Genomic DNA, 13,283 nt, shown 5'->3' with positions numbered 1-13,283 from the left:
TCAGTCTCCACAGCATGGCTTAGCTGATTCAAGATGCTGTTATCTGGGGCTATATAGCATACAATATCTAAGATAACGCGCTTGTCGTATCTGGCGATAAGTCATGCAGCCTACCATCGGCGATTCTTGTGGAACGCGACCTCCATCGCACCGTTGCACGTCTCGGGATCGGCCTTTTGCCAAGAGCGCGCCGAGAGGAGTGTTCGCCCATCATATTGGGTATGAAAATCCCAGCAAGGGTTTCAAATTTGAAGACACAAGAGCCTTGATTTGCATGAGAAGATGAATGTGGTGTGGTGTGGTGTGGTACTGGTCAAAACACGGGCTGGCTTATTACCATGAGCGTTTCCGGGATGAGGCTCGTGGTTGGGGCTGACACTCATAACATCTTTCTTAGTTGGTATGATCACCTCGCCTATTCTACAATGCAGTGTGCACATGACAGATTCTTAGAATCGAAGATGGTGGGCTCGATTGCATGCAAGCGTGGTGGCGCACATGGACTTCCGTTGGCGACGGAGTAGTGTTAATCTCCGCGAAGATGGTGGCGCTCAGTCTGATCAGTGAGAGCCAAACATCTGGGACAGCCCGAGGGAGAGTTTCTGTAGATCCGAGGAAACATTTTTTAGCGGGTGAGCGAACGCCTCCCGCAGCTTCCACAACGTGGGAAGGGATTGGAGGGAAGGGTGACCGAGATCCAGGCCGTTCATGTGCAGCCCTATCAAACTGCCAAGGAAATTATATGACACTCTGTTAAGAGTCTGTTAAGAGGCCGGGCCTCAGCCAGCTGCTGGCCTGGTTGACCATTGGGGCCAGAGCACCAGACACTCAATTTCGCTACGGGCCATATGAAACTGCGCTTTCCTTCAATTCAGAGAAGAAGGGAGAGACCCGGACAGGCAAACAAGCAATTAAGTTGTCAACTTGCAGGTTTTGAGGACGGGTGTTTGAACTGCCATCCGTTCCTTTTGGCTTATTTTGGGCCACCTTTGGCCTGTTGAGGCTGCTTGTAGTAGCATCACCCAAGGACGGGAGATGACTAACCAAAAGCTTAGCCTATTCTAGCGACGGCGCTGTCATTAAGCTTCTCGGAGAAAGTACTCTTTTCAGCATTGATGGGTGTGGGCAGCGGAAACATCCTTCAGACGAGTCATGGATGTAGCCATGTTGGCAGTCGGCAAGACTCACCAGTCCCCCTGAATTTCGAGGAGAAGAGGGACGAGAATGGACCAAAAGAGAGCGGGAAGGAAGGGCACCATTCCAATCTAAGTTCGAAGGCCGAGACGTAAAGTTGTGACGTCTGGACGGGGACCGCCGGCGGCCCCCCTGTGAAGGTGCCAACCAACACCAATCCGCTCCGCAAGTTCGGACTCGTCCTGCCTTATGAAGCCGGCCACGAGTCGGCAGAGGGGGAGAAGGGCAGGTGGAATCTGGACCGGCGCCCTGCCACCAGGGATGTGATTCGTGGGCTGTGTGGCTACTCTGATACCCTGCATCTCAATGCACCGTCTGTGCGACTGGACAATCAGGGAAATCCTTCCTTCGTCCCAATGGTATTCAAGGTTCGAAACAAGCAGCACAGTGACTCGGCGACCGCACCAAAACACTACAGAAAGTCTATCATCCGGAAGTTTCAACCTCCTTCGCTGGCCCGCCCTGTCTTCTGCGCTGCCGCCAATGGCTCCCCACCCGCGGCATCATCTCATGATTGCTTCGTGAACCGTGCCGGCGTTAGACTGAATGCCGTCCCGTCGTTGCAACTTACTTATAAGACCAGTTGACCCAACCCTTTTTACCCGTTTTCCTCTGGTCGGTACTGAATCTGGATTCGGCATCGTCGTCAAGCAGCAGCAACGGTCATTACTCAACCAGCCCCGGGCAGGTCCTTCATACGCTAATCAACTACTATTCAATCTTTACCAATAATCAGTAAACAAAAGCAACCCGCAAAAATGAAGGCCTACGCTGTCATCCTTTCCCTCGCCACCTTGGCCGCCTGCCAGGCTCCCCAGCCGCCCCCGGCCCCGGCCCCGAATGACACCCCCGCTTGCGCCGAGGCGAAGATTCTGGCTGGCGGTATTGCTCTGAACATCCAGATCCAGCAACAGGAGCAGGCCGGTCTCGCGGCCGTGATGCAATCTCTTCAGGCCAACCCCGTCAACATGCAGCAGTTCCAGGTTGCCAAGTCCAACTTGCTGTCCTTCGTCAGCGACGGTATCCAGGTCCGCCAGGCCAACCAGCTTATCGCCCCCTCCGGCAACGGTGCCGCTCAGGGTCTCGCAGTTGTACGTGGTGTCTGGAAAGGATGTTGAATCGTATATGAGAACTAACAGTCCAACAGGTTGCGAATGCCCAGCTCTCTGAGCTCCAGAAGGTTGCTGGCCTTACTGGCAACCCTCAGCAGGATAACCCGGTCACTCAGTCACTTCAGATGGACTTCTCTGGAGGTATCCAACAAAACATGAAGAACCAGCAAGCTGTACGTGACAATGATCAAGACGCTCCGAGAAATAGTTACTGACATCCTCTAGGCGCTTACTGGCTGCTAGAGAATGACATATCAAAGCGGTCATCATGATGATAAGCGACAGTGCTTGGGATGGGTTTCGGACAACGGCGTTTAGCGGTTTTGTCCATATCTTCTTTTTAATTCAATGAAAGAACCGGAGCTGGGGCGGCTGGGACTTGACGATGTTGATCCTCGACGGGATTCAGCCGGCAGGAGTACCAATTAGGCTACTTGAATACCACCAGACATCCGACTACTATTAGTTCCATCCTCGTCGGGACTGAGGATCTAGGCTTCCCTCATGAAATATTATCAAATAAAATATTACCATTTGAGGGAACTCTCTGTATGACGCACAGCTCCAGTGGCATGTATGGTGACAGAGTACTCCTCGATTCAGTCCGCAAAAGACTTCATCCTCACACGAGATGCGGGCACATCAAACTCGCCTAACATGTATTTACAAAGATCAGCCTTAGACGATGCTAATCCGGAGACGCAACCGACAGAACCCCACCTGGAGAGGATAATCTCCGTCGGCCGAAGAGGGGTAGTAAACTACATTCAGAACAAAAGAAGACGCGCTCTCTGTAGCCCAATCGAGCCTTGCAATCCCAAATCAAATACCCAAAGCCTCAAACAATGTCCCATTTACTTGAAGCTAGCTTCTCTCCAAGTGGACCCCTATCCTCGAACGAGACGCAGACAACGTCGGTTCGGACGATGCCACCATTCGCAGACTGAGGCGGAGTCGTCTCGTGCCTGTCTGACATGAACGCCGGGGCTGGCCTCTTGCACTCGGGTAGAATGTTCTCCTGGCTGTCATCCTCCATGATTGTGAAGCCTAAGTCGTCCCTAGGTTTCGGCCTGGGCTTGCGCTGTCCAAGCTCGATCTTGCTTCCTCCTCGAGACTCCCTCTGAGAAGCGTAGTCCTCGTAGAACTTTGGCGTCTCTTCGGTCGTATTTTTGGCGGTGCTGAAGGGGTTGCGTCGCAGGATCAACTCGAGCAAGGGCTGGAGGACAGGGATGGTGCTCGCAATGGTGATCGTGCTGCCTTCGACCCTGTAAACTCTAGTCAGTTCCGTATGATCGACGCAAAGAATCAACTACATCTCGGAGCCGACCAGCCGAGAAATTGGAATAATGCTCACACAGTTCGTATTTGAAGGTCAGAGGTGAGATCTGGGTCGCGTGTCAGTACCTTCCATGGCATTTCAAGGAGGGTGGGGTCATACAGGTGAAGTCGTCTTCCCTGAGTTGTGGCAGACGTATGGACTTGACAATTGCCACAGCACCACCACTGAATCAGTGTTAGTCAAACCTCACGAAACACTGGGCAGTCTTCATGGGAGTTCCATACACAGCACCGACTCCAAGTGCACAAGACAAGGCAATCTTTCTCTTCATCGCCATTTGTAATCTGAATAGCACCACTGTTGGGTACAACGCTAGGTAGACATCTACAAATGCTGACAGTACTACGCAGGGATGTTAGCCAAGACTCCCATGACTGAAGGTTCACGTAGTTGTAGATTACCTCCTCCATAGATACTGTAATCGACAGTGATATTTGGGTCAAAGCAACGGCCGGGAACATGCTCGTCCCAGATTGAAGCGACGGGAACGCATCGACCGAAATGTAAGCCGGGGACAACGATGTGTGTAAGTAAACACAGGATTGTGATACCCCAGAGGAACCACAGATGATATCGCCTTGGATTCATTAACCGCGTTAACAATGAGACAACCGCGAGTTTCGGAATCGCAAAAGACATGATTCCCGGAGCAAACCCCACATGTGACCAGAAGATGGCACCCTTCTTCTGCTCATATGTGAGTACGTCCTTATGCCTGCCATAGCCATAGCTGATGGCACCGGTGGCAGCTGCACAAGACGCAAGTATGCAAGCCTATGATGAACCAGTGTCAGTGCGAAGACACTCTCGGCATCCTTGAAGGAGAGACCACATGTGGACCCAAGCTCCCGATAGATGCACATACCAATGACAGGATACAGCAGTAGTCATCGCTGTAGAACGTCCTCCCAATCCTCCGCCTACACCAGACTCGCGCCACGACGAAAACTGTTGTCAACCCAGCCATCGCCCAACAGACCCATAGTATCTCTGGCCCTTTGTCCTCGGCCCTCCATGCCTCAGACCCCTTGACCGACATCGTCTGGAGGTGTTATGCAGAGGTGGCTGGCTTGTTGTGTTGAGCGCCAGGCGCGACTGGCGGTGAGATGAAACTGCCACCTGAGTGTCGATATGCAAGATCAGTCGCACAAACAATGGAATGAAATTTGGAACCGATGAAGGCCAAGGTGTTGGCGAAGGCGCAGAAAGCGAGTTGAAAATTGGAACACCGCAGGTGTCTCTGGCAGGACGACCATCACCATTTTGTTATGTAGTCACCCGCAACCATCTCGACCATCACGCTCGACGAACAATGGAGTTCCCTTTGAGGCGGATATGCATGCTGACCCATTCATTCAGCTGCCCGTGGCCTGGTTCTGCGTTGAGGAAGGGGGCAATCAGAACGCCCCAAAGCGCGGGTGCAAATTACTTGGTAAGTGAGCCAAACGACCGGGTGCATCTGCCCAGAATCTCGGTTGACAGGCTGGTGGCTGATTAGAGCCCAGATCGTCGGGGTATCCCGTTAAACAACGTGGAAAGAGGTGGGCACAAGCAGAGAAGCGTTGCAATCGGGAATTGGGCTGGCAGATTAGAGGCCTGACGGCAATCCGTGCTGTGGAGTGCTGCCTGTTGGAACCTGCATGCTTGCGTGGTTACGGACGTATGGGGGGCACGGATGGTCTGTAAACGAAAAGCAAACAGTCAAACAAGACTCGACCCCATGGCGAAAGCTGAGAAGATGTAATTGACGACGCCACGTGGGATTCGCCGAGGGGGAGAGTCCAGGGCTTGGACTCGCATTTGAAAGACGACCCGGATCGAGCATGCGAACGAATCATCAGGACTCATGGGTGATGCTACTTATCGCAGGCTCATTTGACGTATCAACATTGAAAGATCATGCGAAAGCCTCTTCTCGTGGGTTCGAGATGGCAGCCTCGTGGCAATAATGGCGCCACGAAACAACAAATTCATTCACTACAGCGGTTTTAATATTATCACTTACAATGCATACAATGATTTTGACGAGTGAGATTGACTCGAGTCGGCGGGATCCGACAGTCCATAGTAATTATCGCCTGTGGGCTAGGCTCGGCTGTGCAAACAGACCAGGGTGTTTGCGCCGTTTGTCCAAGAGGGGTAAATTTACACCAAAGTGCTGACCTCGAGGCCGGAAATAGCTGTCTGCATAACATGAGAAGGTTGCAAACAACCAAATTCTGGGCAGTGACAGCATATCTAAGCCCGCCGTTGAGGGCAGAGAACTTTTGCTCGGTCAATCAGAACAGTTATCCACACGCGAACACGAGCAAATTGTGTCACTAATCGCAAACGGTGACAGTGAGATCCTCCAAGAGTACACACAGAACCTGATCTGCTTCGTCATTGGCGCATTCGATCAAAGTGTGAATCAACACCGCCAAGTCCCAGGCCAGCAGGTCTGATGCAGCTGAATGACATGCAGGCTGCGTGGAAGAGGACCGAGATTCGATGGCTCAAGTATCCGAGTCACCATTCTGAATCGAAACACACTTAGGATTTTGTCAGATCTCAGACTTTGTACGCAAGTATCCCTGATAATTTGGTCATGCCATTTGACTTCAGTGGAAAACAACATGTTTTATTAATCGCCTCGTCAGTCAAGTAAATGCCAATTAGATCTAGTCCGAGGTAAGAGGCTTGAAAGGTCTCCGCGCCATTCAAAATAGCAATTAAATTTGGCCACACATGATTCATAACCTGTGATGATGCAAATAAATTGATTTGGTAACATTTGCCAGGGGCAAGTATTCTTTCGCTGTGTGTCGCTAACTTCCGGTCCATCGCTTTCGAAGCACATGCGCTGCCATCTTCGGCCTCCGATCTCTCGTGAACACACCCTTCTTGTTCCCGTCTACGCGGAAGATGAAGGTCGACGGGGTCTGGAAGTCCGCAAAGTTCCACACATGCTCCCCAACGACACTGTCTATCCGATCAAAGACTCTGTGGCTCATTTCCAACACGCGGCTCTGGTATTCCTCACTCCACGGAACATCACCCACAGTGTGCAGCCCAGCAAGAGTATCGGCACCATATTCTGACATCACGATGGGTTTGTTGAACTTCGCTTGCCATTGCAACAGTTCCTTCTCGAGATTGGTCTCAGCAGCCTCGAGGTCGCCCGTGTGCAGGTACCAGCCGTAGTAGCGATTGAGACACAGCACGTCGAACAGGTCGGAAATAAGACATTTGTCGACGCTTGCTTGGAACTCGTTGGCGTAGCAAATCGGTCGGGAGTCTAGATGGCGAGCAAGGGCGACTAACGGTTCGAAATATTCCCTTGCCCCGGGCTCATGTGCCGCCGGCTCGTTGGCAATGGCCCACATGACGACTGAGGGATGATTCTTATCGCGGTCGATGAGTTCTCGAATAGCTTTCTCATGCGATGTCCTCGTCTTGTCGCTGACCGTGTCAGGGGAGTATGTCGGCAACTGCTTCGACCCGTGAAGGCCGGCAACCACAGCCAAGTTCAAGCCAACTGCAGCCGTTTCGTCGATGATGATAACTCCATGACGATCCGCATATTCCATCACTTCCTCTGCGTAGGGATAGTGCGACGCGCGGAATGAGTTGGCCCCGACCCACTTCATCAGCTCGAAGTCGTGGATCATGTATGCGGCATCATGGCCTTTGCCTCGAATAGGGGTATCCTCATGCTTCCCAAACCCGCGGAAATGGAACGGCTCGTCGTTAATCAAGAACCGGTTGTCTTTCAACTCGACTGATCTTATGCCAACGGGAAGATGGTAAGAGTCTTCAGCACGATCCTCGTCATTGACGAGCTGAATACAAAGCTGGTAGAGGTATGCTGCTCCCGGCTGCCACAGATGAACCGAGCTCACCACTACCTTTCCGGTCATCCCAGATGCTTTTCCAACCACCTTGCCGTCTTCATCTCCAAGTGACACATTGACTTTGGAGTCTGATATCGACTGGCTGGTGTTGATCTCAAAGTTGACGATGCCAACTCTTCCTCCTTCGATGACGTCGGTGTTGACGGTTACATCAGAGATATGTATCTGTGGGACACAGTATAGCCACACAGATCGAGCAAGTCCAGCGTAGTTGAAGAAGTCGTGTTGATAGTGTTGCTTTCGCTTCCCGTCCTCGACTTCGATCCTGCCTGGAGGGATCGTCGTCCAGTCCAACTCATTGCTGACAGCAACAGTCAAACGGAACCCTTGCCCCGGCGACACAGCATCAGTGATATCCGCCTCGAATGGCGTATATCCACCAGTGTGTTCCGTGATGAATTGATCGTTCACGTAGACACGGCCCCGATGGGTGGCGGCATCGAAGCGAAGGACATACCGCCTTCCAGACCACGCGCGAGGAATCGTTGCGTGACGTTGGTAGTACACCCATCCGACATGGTTTCGAATCTTTGGATCGATGAGGATGTCGTTGTAACTGGCTGGTACAGGGACTTGGAGTTGAGATGTTAGATCATGTTCCCATGCTTTCGGCTGCGGCTGTGTCGAAGGTTCCAAGGCGAAGTTCCAGACCCCGTCAAGTGAGACGAGTTCCCGAATAGCGTTAGCCTGTGGCTTGAGCATATTGTCTTGAAAGAATATCCTTCGAGGAAGAGAATGCGATTTCAAACATGCCGTGAGCTTGGGGGTCAGGCTATACGACTGATGATTTAGTTGAAATACACCGCGGCTCAAGATGGGCACACTTGCTCCCATAGGCCCCACCAAATACGAAGCGCAATATTAGCTACCAACTATCATTGTGTCATAGTGAGGGGTATGAACTGAGTACCCATGATCTTTTAGGCGTCATGTGAGCTATAGGTGCATCGGACAGGTGGATTGATCTCGACAGAGTGCACTTTACGGAGACCGGGCAACGATCGGCCGGTGGTCGGCCGGTCATCGGCCGATGGTTTTCCGGGGCTAAACATCCATTTTGGTCCACACCGAGAGCTTGAGTGTTAGGATTTTCTGCATTCACCAAACACATGGGGTAAGTACAGTTGAACTATGGAAACGAGTGCCGGGCTTTTGGAAATGTTCGGCTAAAGGCCGGTCGGCTCACGTTGCAACGGCCAACCATCTTAAGCCATCATCAACAAAGTGGATGAAGTGAGATGGGCTTGCCCTGTGATGTCAGGGATCGGGCATGGTCGAGAGGCCGGGACATATTTCTGAACCCCAGAAATCACGCTGTTCTTATATCCATGGGTGTAATGTGACATGATACTAAAGCTGCTCTGGTCAGTATTGACCATTTTTGGTAACAATAAGCGTCGTCGCTGAAGGTCCCCACGAGCTCTAGGAAACCTGTTTCCCCACGGTTGGTCTTCATAAAGAACCACCCCACATCCCCGGACTTTCCAAAACGTCGGGACTTGCGACTACTCAACTTTTGAGCTTTGAACTCTTGTGTTGCTTCTTGCACTGTCCGTGGTCGTTCATTGCCGCTGTCTCGAATTGTCATTCATTCTCTTCATTCTCTTTCTGTCACCAAGAGATGACACAAGATCGCGACGGTGCTCATATAGCCGAGAAGCCGAATGGCGACCATCTCGAGGAAGCAGCCGAGATGGACCATGAAGCCGGCATCTCGAAAGAGGGTGGGGAAGTAACACCTATCACCTCTGCATTTGCCGACTGGAGTAGGGCGAAATGTATCAAGAAGTTCTGGAGGCTCTACGCTTGCGGCCTTTCTGTGTCGCTTGCGGGAATGTCAGTTTGCTCCCCATGAATTCACAAACCAGACACGCTGAGACTTCCTTCCAGGTACGCGGGCTATGCCAATTCGGTAGTCGGCAGCATCGTCGCCAACGAAGGCTTCATCAAGCAATTCGCTACCGTTCGAGACCCCAAGACTGGCCAACCGGCTCTCAACGCCAACCATGTCTCCCTATGGAGCTCCATGTTCTTCGTCACTGCCATCGCCATTCAGCTCATCGCTCCCCACACAGCGGATCGCTTCGGGCGGAAGTTCAACATGTGGGGAGTCACGTTCTTCCTGACATTGGTAAACAATAATCCTCCACACCCCTAGAACCGACAAAGACTAACAACAAAAGTCCATCATAGTAGCCATTATATCCAAGGATTGGATCGTCCTCCTCGTTGCCAGACTGATCGCAGGCTGTGCCGGTGGTATGATGGGCACCTCCGTCATGGTATACATGTCCGAGATTGCAATGCCTCAGTTCCGTGGCGCGCTATTGGGCAGCTTTTCCCTCGCCTTTTCGTTGGGTCAGGTTTTCCTTGCCATCGGACTCAAGATCCTCGAGGACACCAACCCCATGCACTTCAGAAACATCTTCTACTCGGAGTTTGTGTTCTGCGGACTCTGGATCATGCCGATGCTTTTCTTACCGGAGTCTCCAGGTACGTTTTAAACCACCTAAAAGCAGCGTTAGGCCATAGCTAACTAGGCTCAGCCTGGTATGCCTCCAAGGGAGAACACGAAGAAGCCAAGAACTCTCTCCGAAGACTTGTTGGAAACGTCGAGGGTTATGACGTTGAACATGAGTACGCTGTTATGCGGTATGAAATCGACCAGTCAATCGCCCTTTCCCAGTCCCTCGGTGGCGATAGTGATTGGAAAGCCCTCATGACTCCAATCAACCTCAAGCGTGCTATCATCTCAACCCTGCCCCTGACCTTTCAGAATGTCGTTGGCGTGCCCCTCATGTTTGGCTACACAACATATTTCTTCTCCATGGCAAACGTCGAAGATCCCTTCTTGGGCAAAATCATCATCAACGCCATTCTTCTGGTCGGGATCATCTTGTCGTTCTACATGGTTGACAAGGTCGGTCGCCGCACCCTGGTTCTCGGAGGTGGTTTCGGCATGATGGTCATTTGCTTCATCGTCGGCGGCCTGGGGTTTATGCAACCCACCTCGGCGTCCGGTCCTGTACTGATTGCTCTATGCGGTATCTGGGCATTCCTGTATGCCAACTCACTGGCTCCAATCGGTGAGCCTGTCATTAGTTTAACCTTCTGGGATCGATCATACGTATACTAATATTTCTAGGCTGGATCTCCCTTGTCGAGGTCTCAAGTCCGAAGCTGAGGGCGAAGACAACTTCACTAGCTGTAACTGTTCAATACATCACGGGTATCATTTTTGTAAGTCATGGCATCACATCTTGTCATTTTCATGCCCATCCAAGCCTAACCAGAGTAGAACTACACTGTGCCGTTGATGCTTTCAAATCAGTACGCTGGCTGGCAGCAAAAGATCGGTCTCTTTTTTGGAGGCGTCACCTTTGTATACCTCATCCCTTGTGTTCTACTCTATCCCGAGACAAAGGGGCGCACATATCAAGAGCTTGATGAACTATTCGAGCGTCGTATTCCCGCATGGAAATTTGCTAAGACAAAGACAGCGCATCAGGCCGGTATCGAGCTGCGCGCTCGAGACCTTTAAGCTGTGGCGCATACATCAAATGATTCACGAGGCTTACCTACATCTGTACCGTATTCTGCTTTAGCTACTGCGTTGGATGTTATAATACCTTGCCGAGGGCGACATTTCGAATTTTAATTTATTAGGCTCGGCTTCGATGTGAATGGACCTGCTACGGTCACTCAAACCATAGGAAATGTATCAAATGAAATGTTTATCCAAATTGAAATTGGGTATATGAATCATACGTTCTCCCTCCTAACCATTAAATTGACACTTCTGTCATCGACTCCTCCGTACAATAGGAGCGACATGTGGAAACAAGTAAATGCTCCTTCAGTGTGTATGGACTTTGCCGTTGATCGAATACTCCTTCTCAGAGTATGTACGTTTCCATTGGCACACGAGAGTTGAATGCGATTTACATCAAACAGATTCCAGCGTTGCAGTCCTAGATCAACATTAGCCAACGGATCTCTAGATGGTCCATGTTGAGATACGAACCGCCCTGCACCGAGCCAAGCAAATCTACACTACGTGTTAGCCATCATGTACAGTTGTCATCATTGAGCGACTTACGCATTTATTGTGTTGACCGTTGTACCGACAGCAGACGTTGTATCTACCACTCGAACCTTGACCCGGGCTAGGAGATCCGCCATTGTCGCCGACAGGCCCGCCGTTCTCACCCTCGTTTTCGTCGCCACAGTCGGGTGGGTGGCCTCTGAGAGTCAAAGGGTTGTAAGGGTCACGAAGATCCATTTGGAACTCCATCAATGTCTCGGGGCTTGCGGCATAAGCTGCCGCCGCGAACATAACCAAGGGAAGAAACAGCTTCATCTTGACAGCGGTGTCTTGTTACTGAGTGCAAAATGAGAGAATAGGCAATCAAACAAGGCTTAAGAAAGCACGAAGCGGTTTATATGTAGGGACCATCCAGTAGTCCCAAGGCCTCGGAGGCATCGCATTGACTCGCTTTAATGTGAGCGTCACGTTTCCTCTCAACTTATTCATCAAAAGTTATCGACAATGGGCGATGTTCTGGAATCCGGCTGACTCGGGGAAATAAAACCGTTTGGCTTATTTTCCAGCGATATGCAGCAAAGCCCTGCGCATTGCCCTGCGCTTTGATTGCTCAGCTTTGAGTGGGCGAGACTTCAGCCAAAGTTTAAAAGGTCATTTGCTCCAGTATGCGCACACTGAGGCGCGAAATATGCTGCTTACTGAGAGTCTGAGGGCTTACCTATGCAACGTTCCGGAACTTCCATGCAGGTCTCATGCATACGCGCACAGTCAGCGCATAGCAACCCCTGACTGTGCTGATGAAACCTCGACCTGAGCCCCGGAACACGCCGCGTATTCTTAGTGATCAGTCTATGGTGCCATTTTTGAGCGATTCACCCAAAGGCCTCGGCGACAGCTCAGTATCGTCCTCCATGGCAAATGACGGCGAGAAGGTGTTGGTAATTGGATGGCGAACCGGCGATGACCTTCTGGACGTATGCACTTGTGTGTCCAGGTATTGAGTGAGAAAACTCCCGCGAGCTGTAGCTTGGATATATATCGGGAAGGCTTGTTATTTTTTCGCGTCAAACTTTGTGCAATTATTAAGATGAGCGCACACCGGTTGTCGAATAGCACTTGCATGAGAAATGCACTAGGCGTTGCGGCTTTCGGTTCCACCCTCGCGTTGCCTCACCACAAAAGGCAGATATCCAGCCCTTGATTTGGGTTGCTTCTGATCAATTTGTTGAGCCTCGTCCGAATGCTTACATTGGAGCATAGAGCAGCTCTACTGGTGCTAGGCATTACTTTTATGCTAACTGTAGCAGATGTGCAGTTACGTCCGAGGCTGTGTTGACACCGCCCATTGTGGCATAATACACAATACCGCACGAATGTACAGTACCCGAAAAAACAAGTACTGCCATTATAATCGTCTCATAAGGGCCGTCATTGGCATCACCGGCGTGTTATGAATATGACCTAGCCTTTCTGCAGGGCGAGACAGCAATAATTCATTCTCTGCTACTGATCTTTGACGAGGGAAATGAGCTGATGTATGACCCCAGTAGTGATCGTCCTCGAGGAGTGAGCAGTTGAGAAGGGGCGCAGATACGACTGAGCCAACTCGTCCGGACTCACCTGTACGGTTGCTGAGTCGAGGACTCAAAGTGGACGGCCGCGGAACTCCGCCGCAGCGTTATAAAAGGTATGCCTGCATC

General features: G+C 51.2%; 5 protein-coding genes across 5 annotated transcripts; 2 read left to right on the top strand and 3 right to left on the bottom strand.

Annotated features, from left to right (window-relative positions):
- Window positions 1-1,952: 1,952 nt before the first annotated feature.
- COL26b_011978 (uncharacterized protein) lies at window positions 1,953-2,549 on the top strand (the record flags this gene model as incomplete). Its single annotated transcript, XM_053184631.1, has 3 exons — window positions 1,953-2,285; window positions 2,342-2,479; window positions 2,532-2,549. 3 exons carry the CDS (start codon window positions 1,953-1,955, stop codon window positions 2,547-2,549), a joined length of 489 nt encoding a protein of 162 aa, XP_053031434.1.
- Window positions 2,550-3,144: 595 nt separating this feature from the next.
- Window positions 3,145-3,922, bottom strand: COL26b_011977 (uncharacterized protein; the record flags this gene model as incomplete). The annotated part of the gene is made up of 2 exons (XM_053184630.1): window positions 3,145-3,571; window positions 3,831-3,922. 2 exons carry the CDS (start codon window positions 3,920-3,922, stop codon window positions 3,145-3,147), a joined length of 519 nt encoding a protein of 172 aa, XP_053031433.1.
- A 2,530-nt stretch (window positions 3,923-6,452) lies between these two features.
- Window positions 6,453-8,240, bottom strand: COL26b_011976 (uncharacterized protein; the record flags this gene model as incomplete). Its single annotated transcript, XM_053184629.1, has 1 exon — window positions 6,453-8,240. One exon carries the CDS (start codon window positions 8,238-8,240, stop codon window positions 6,453-6,455), a length of 1,788 nt encoding a protein of 595 aa, XP_053031432.1.
- A 919-nt stretch (window positions 8,241-9,159) lies between these two features.
- On the top strand, window positions 9,160-11,079 carry COL26b_011975 (uncharacterized protein; the record flags this gene model as incomplete). The annotated part of the gene is made up of 6 exons (XM_053184628.1): window positions 9,160-9,374; window positions 9,429-9,669; window positions 9,722-10,031; window positions 10,085-10,624; window positions 10,684-10,778; window positions 10,837-11,079. 6 exons carry the CDS (start codon window positions 9,160-9,162, stop codon window positions 11,077-11,079), a joined length of 1,644 nt encoding a protein of 547 aa, XP_053031431.1.
- A 430-nt stretch (window positions 11,080-11,509) lies between these two features.
- Window positions 11,510-11,898, bottom strand: COL26b_011974 (uncharacterized protein; the record flags this gene model as incomplete). The annotated part of the gene is made up of 2 exons (XM_053184627.1): window positions 11,510-11,586; window positions 11,694-11,898. 2 exons carry the CDS (start codon window positions 11,896-11,898, stop codon window positions 11,510-11,512), a joined length of 282 nt encoding a protein of 93 aa, XP_053031430.1.
- Window positions 11,899-13,283: the final 1,385 nt, after the last annotated feature.

Source organism: Colletotrichum chrysophilum, assembly GCF_026319265.1.
Source record: "Colletotrichum chrysophilum strain AFK26 chromosome Unknown scaffold_158, whole genome shotgun sequence".
NCBI classification, from domain to species: Eukaryota; Fungi; Ascomycota; class Sordariomycetes; order Glomerellales; family Glomerellaceae; genus Colletotrichum; species Colletotrichum chrysophilum.
Note: the sequence above shows the minus strand (reverse complement) of the source record. Positions and strands in the feature narration are given on the sequence as shown.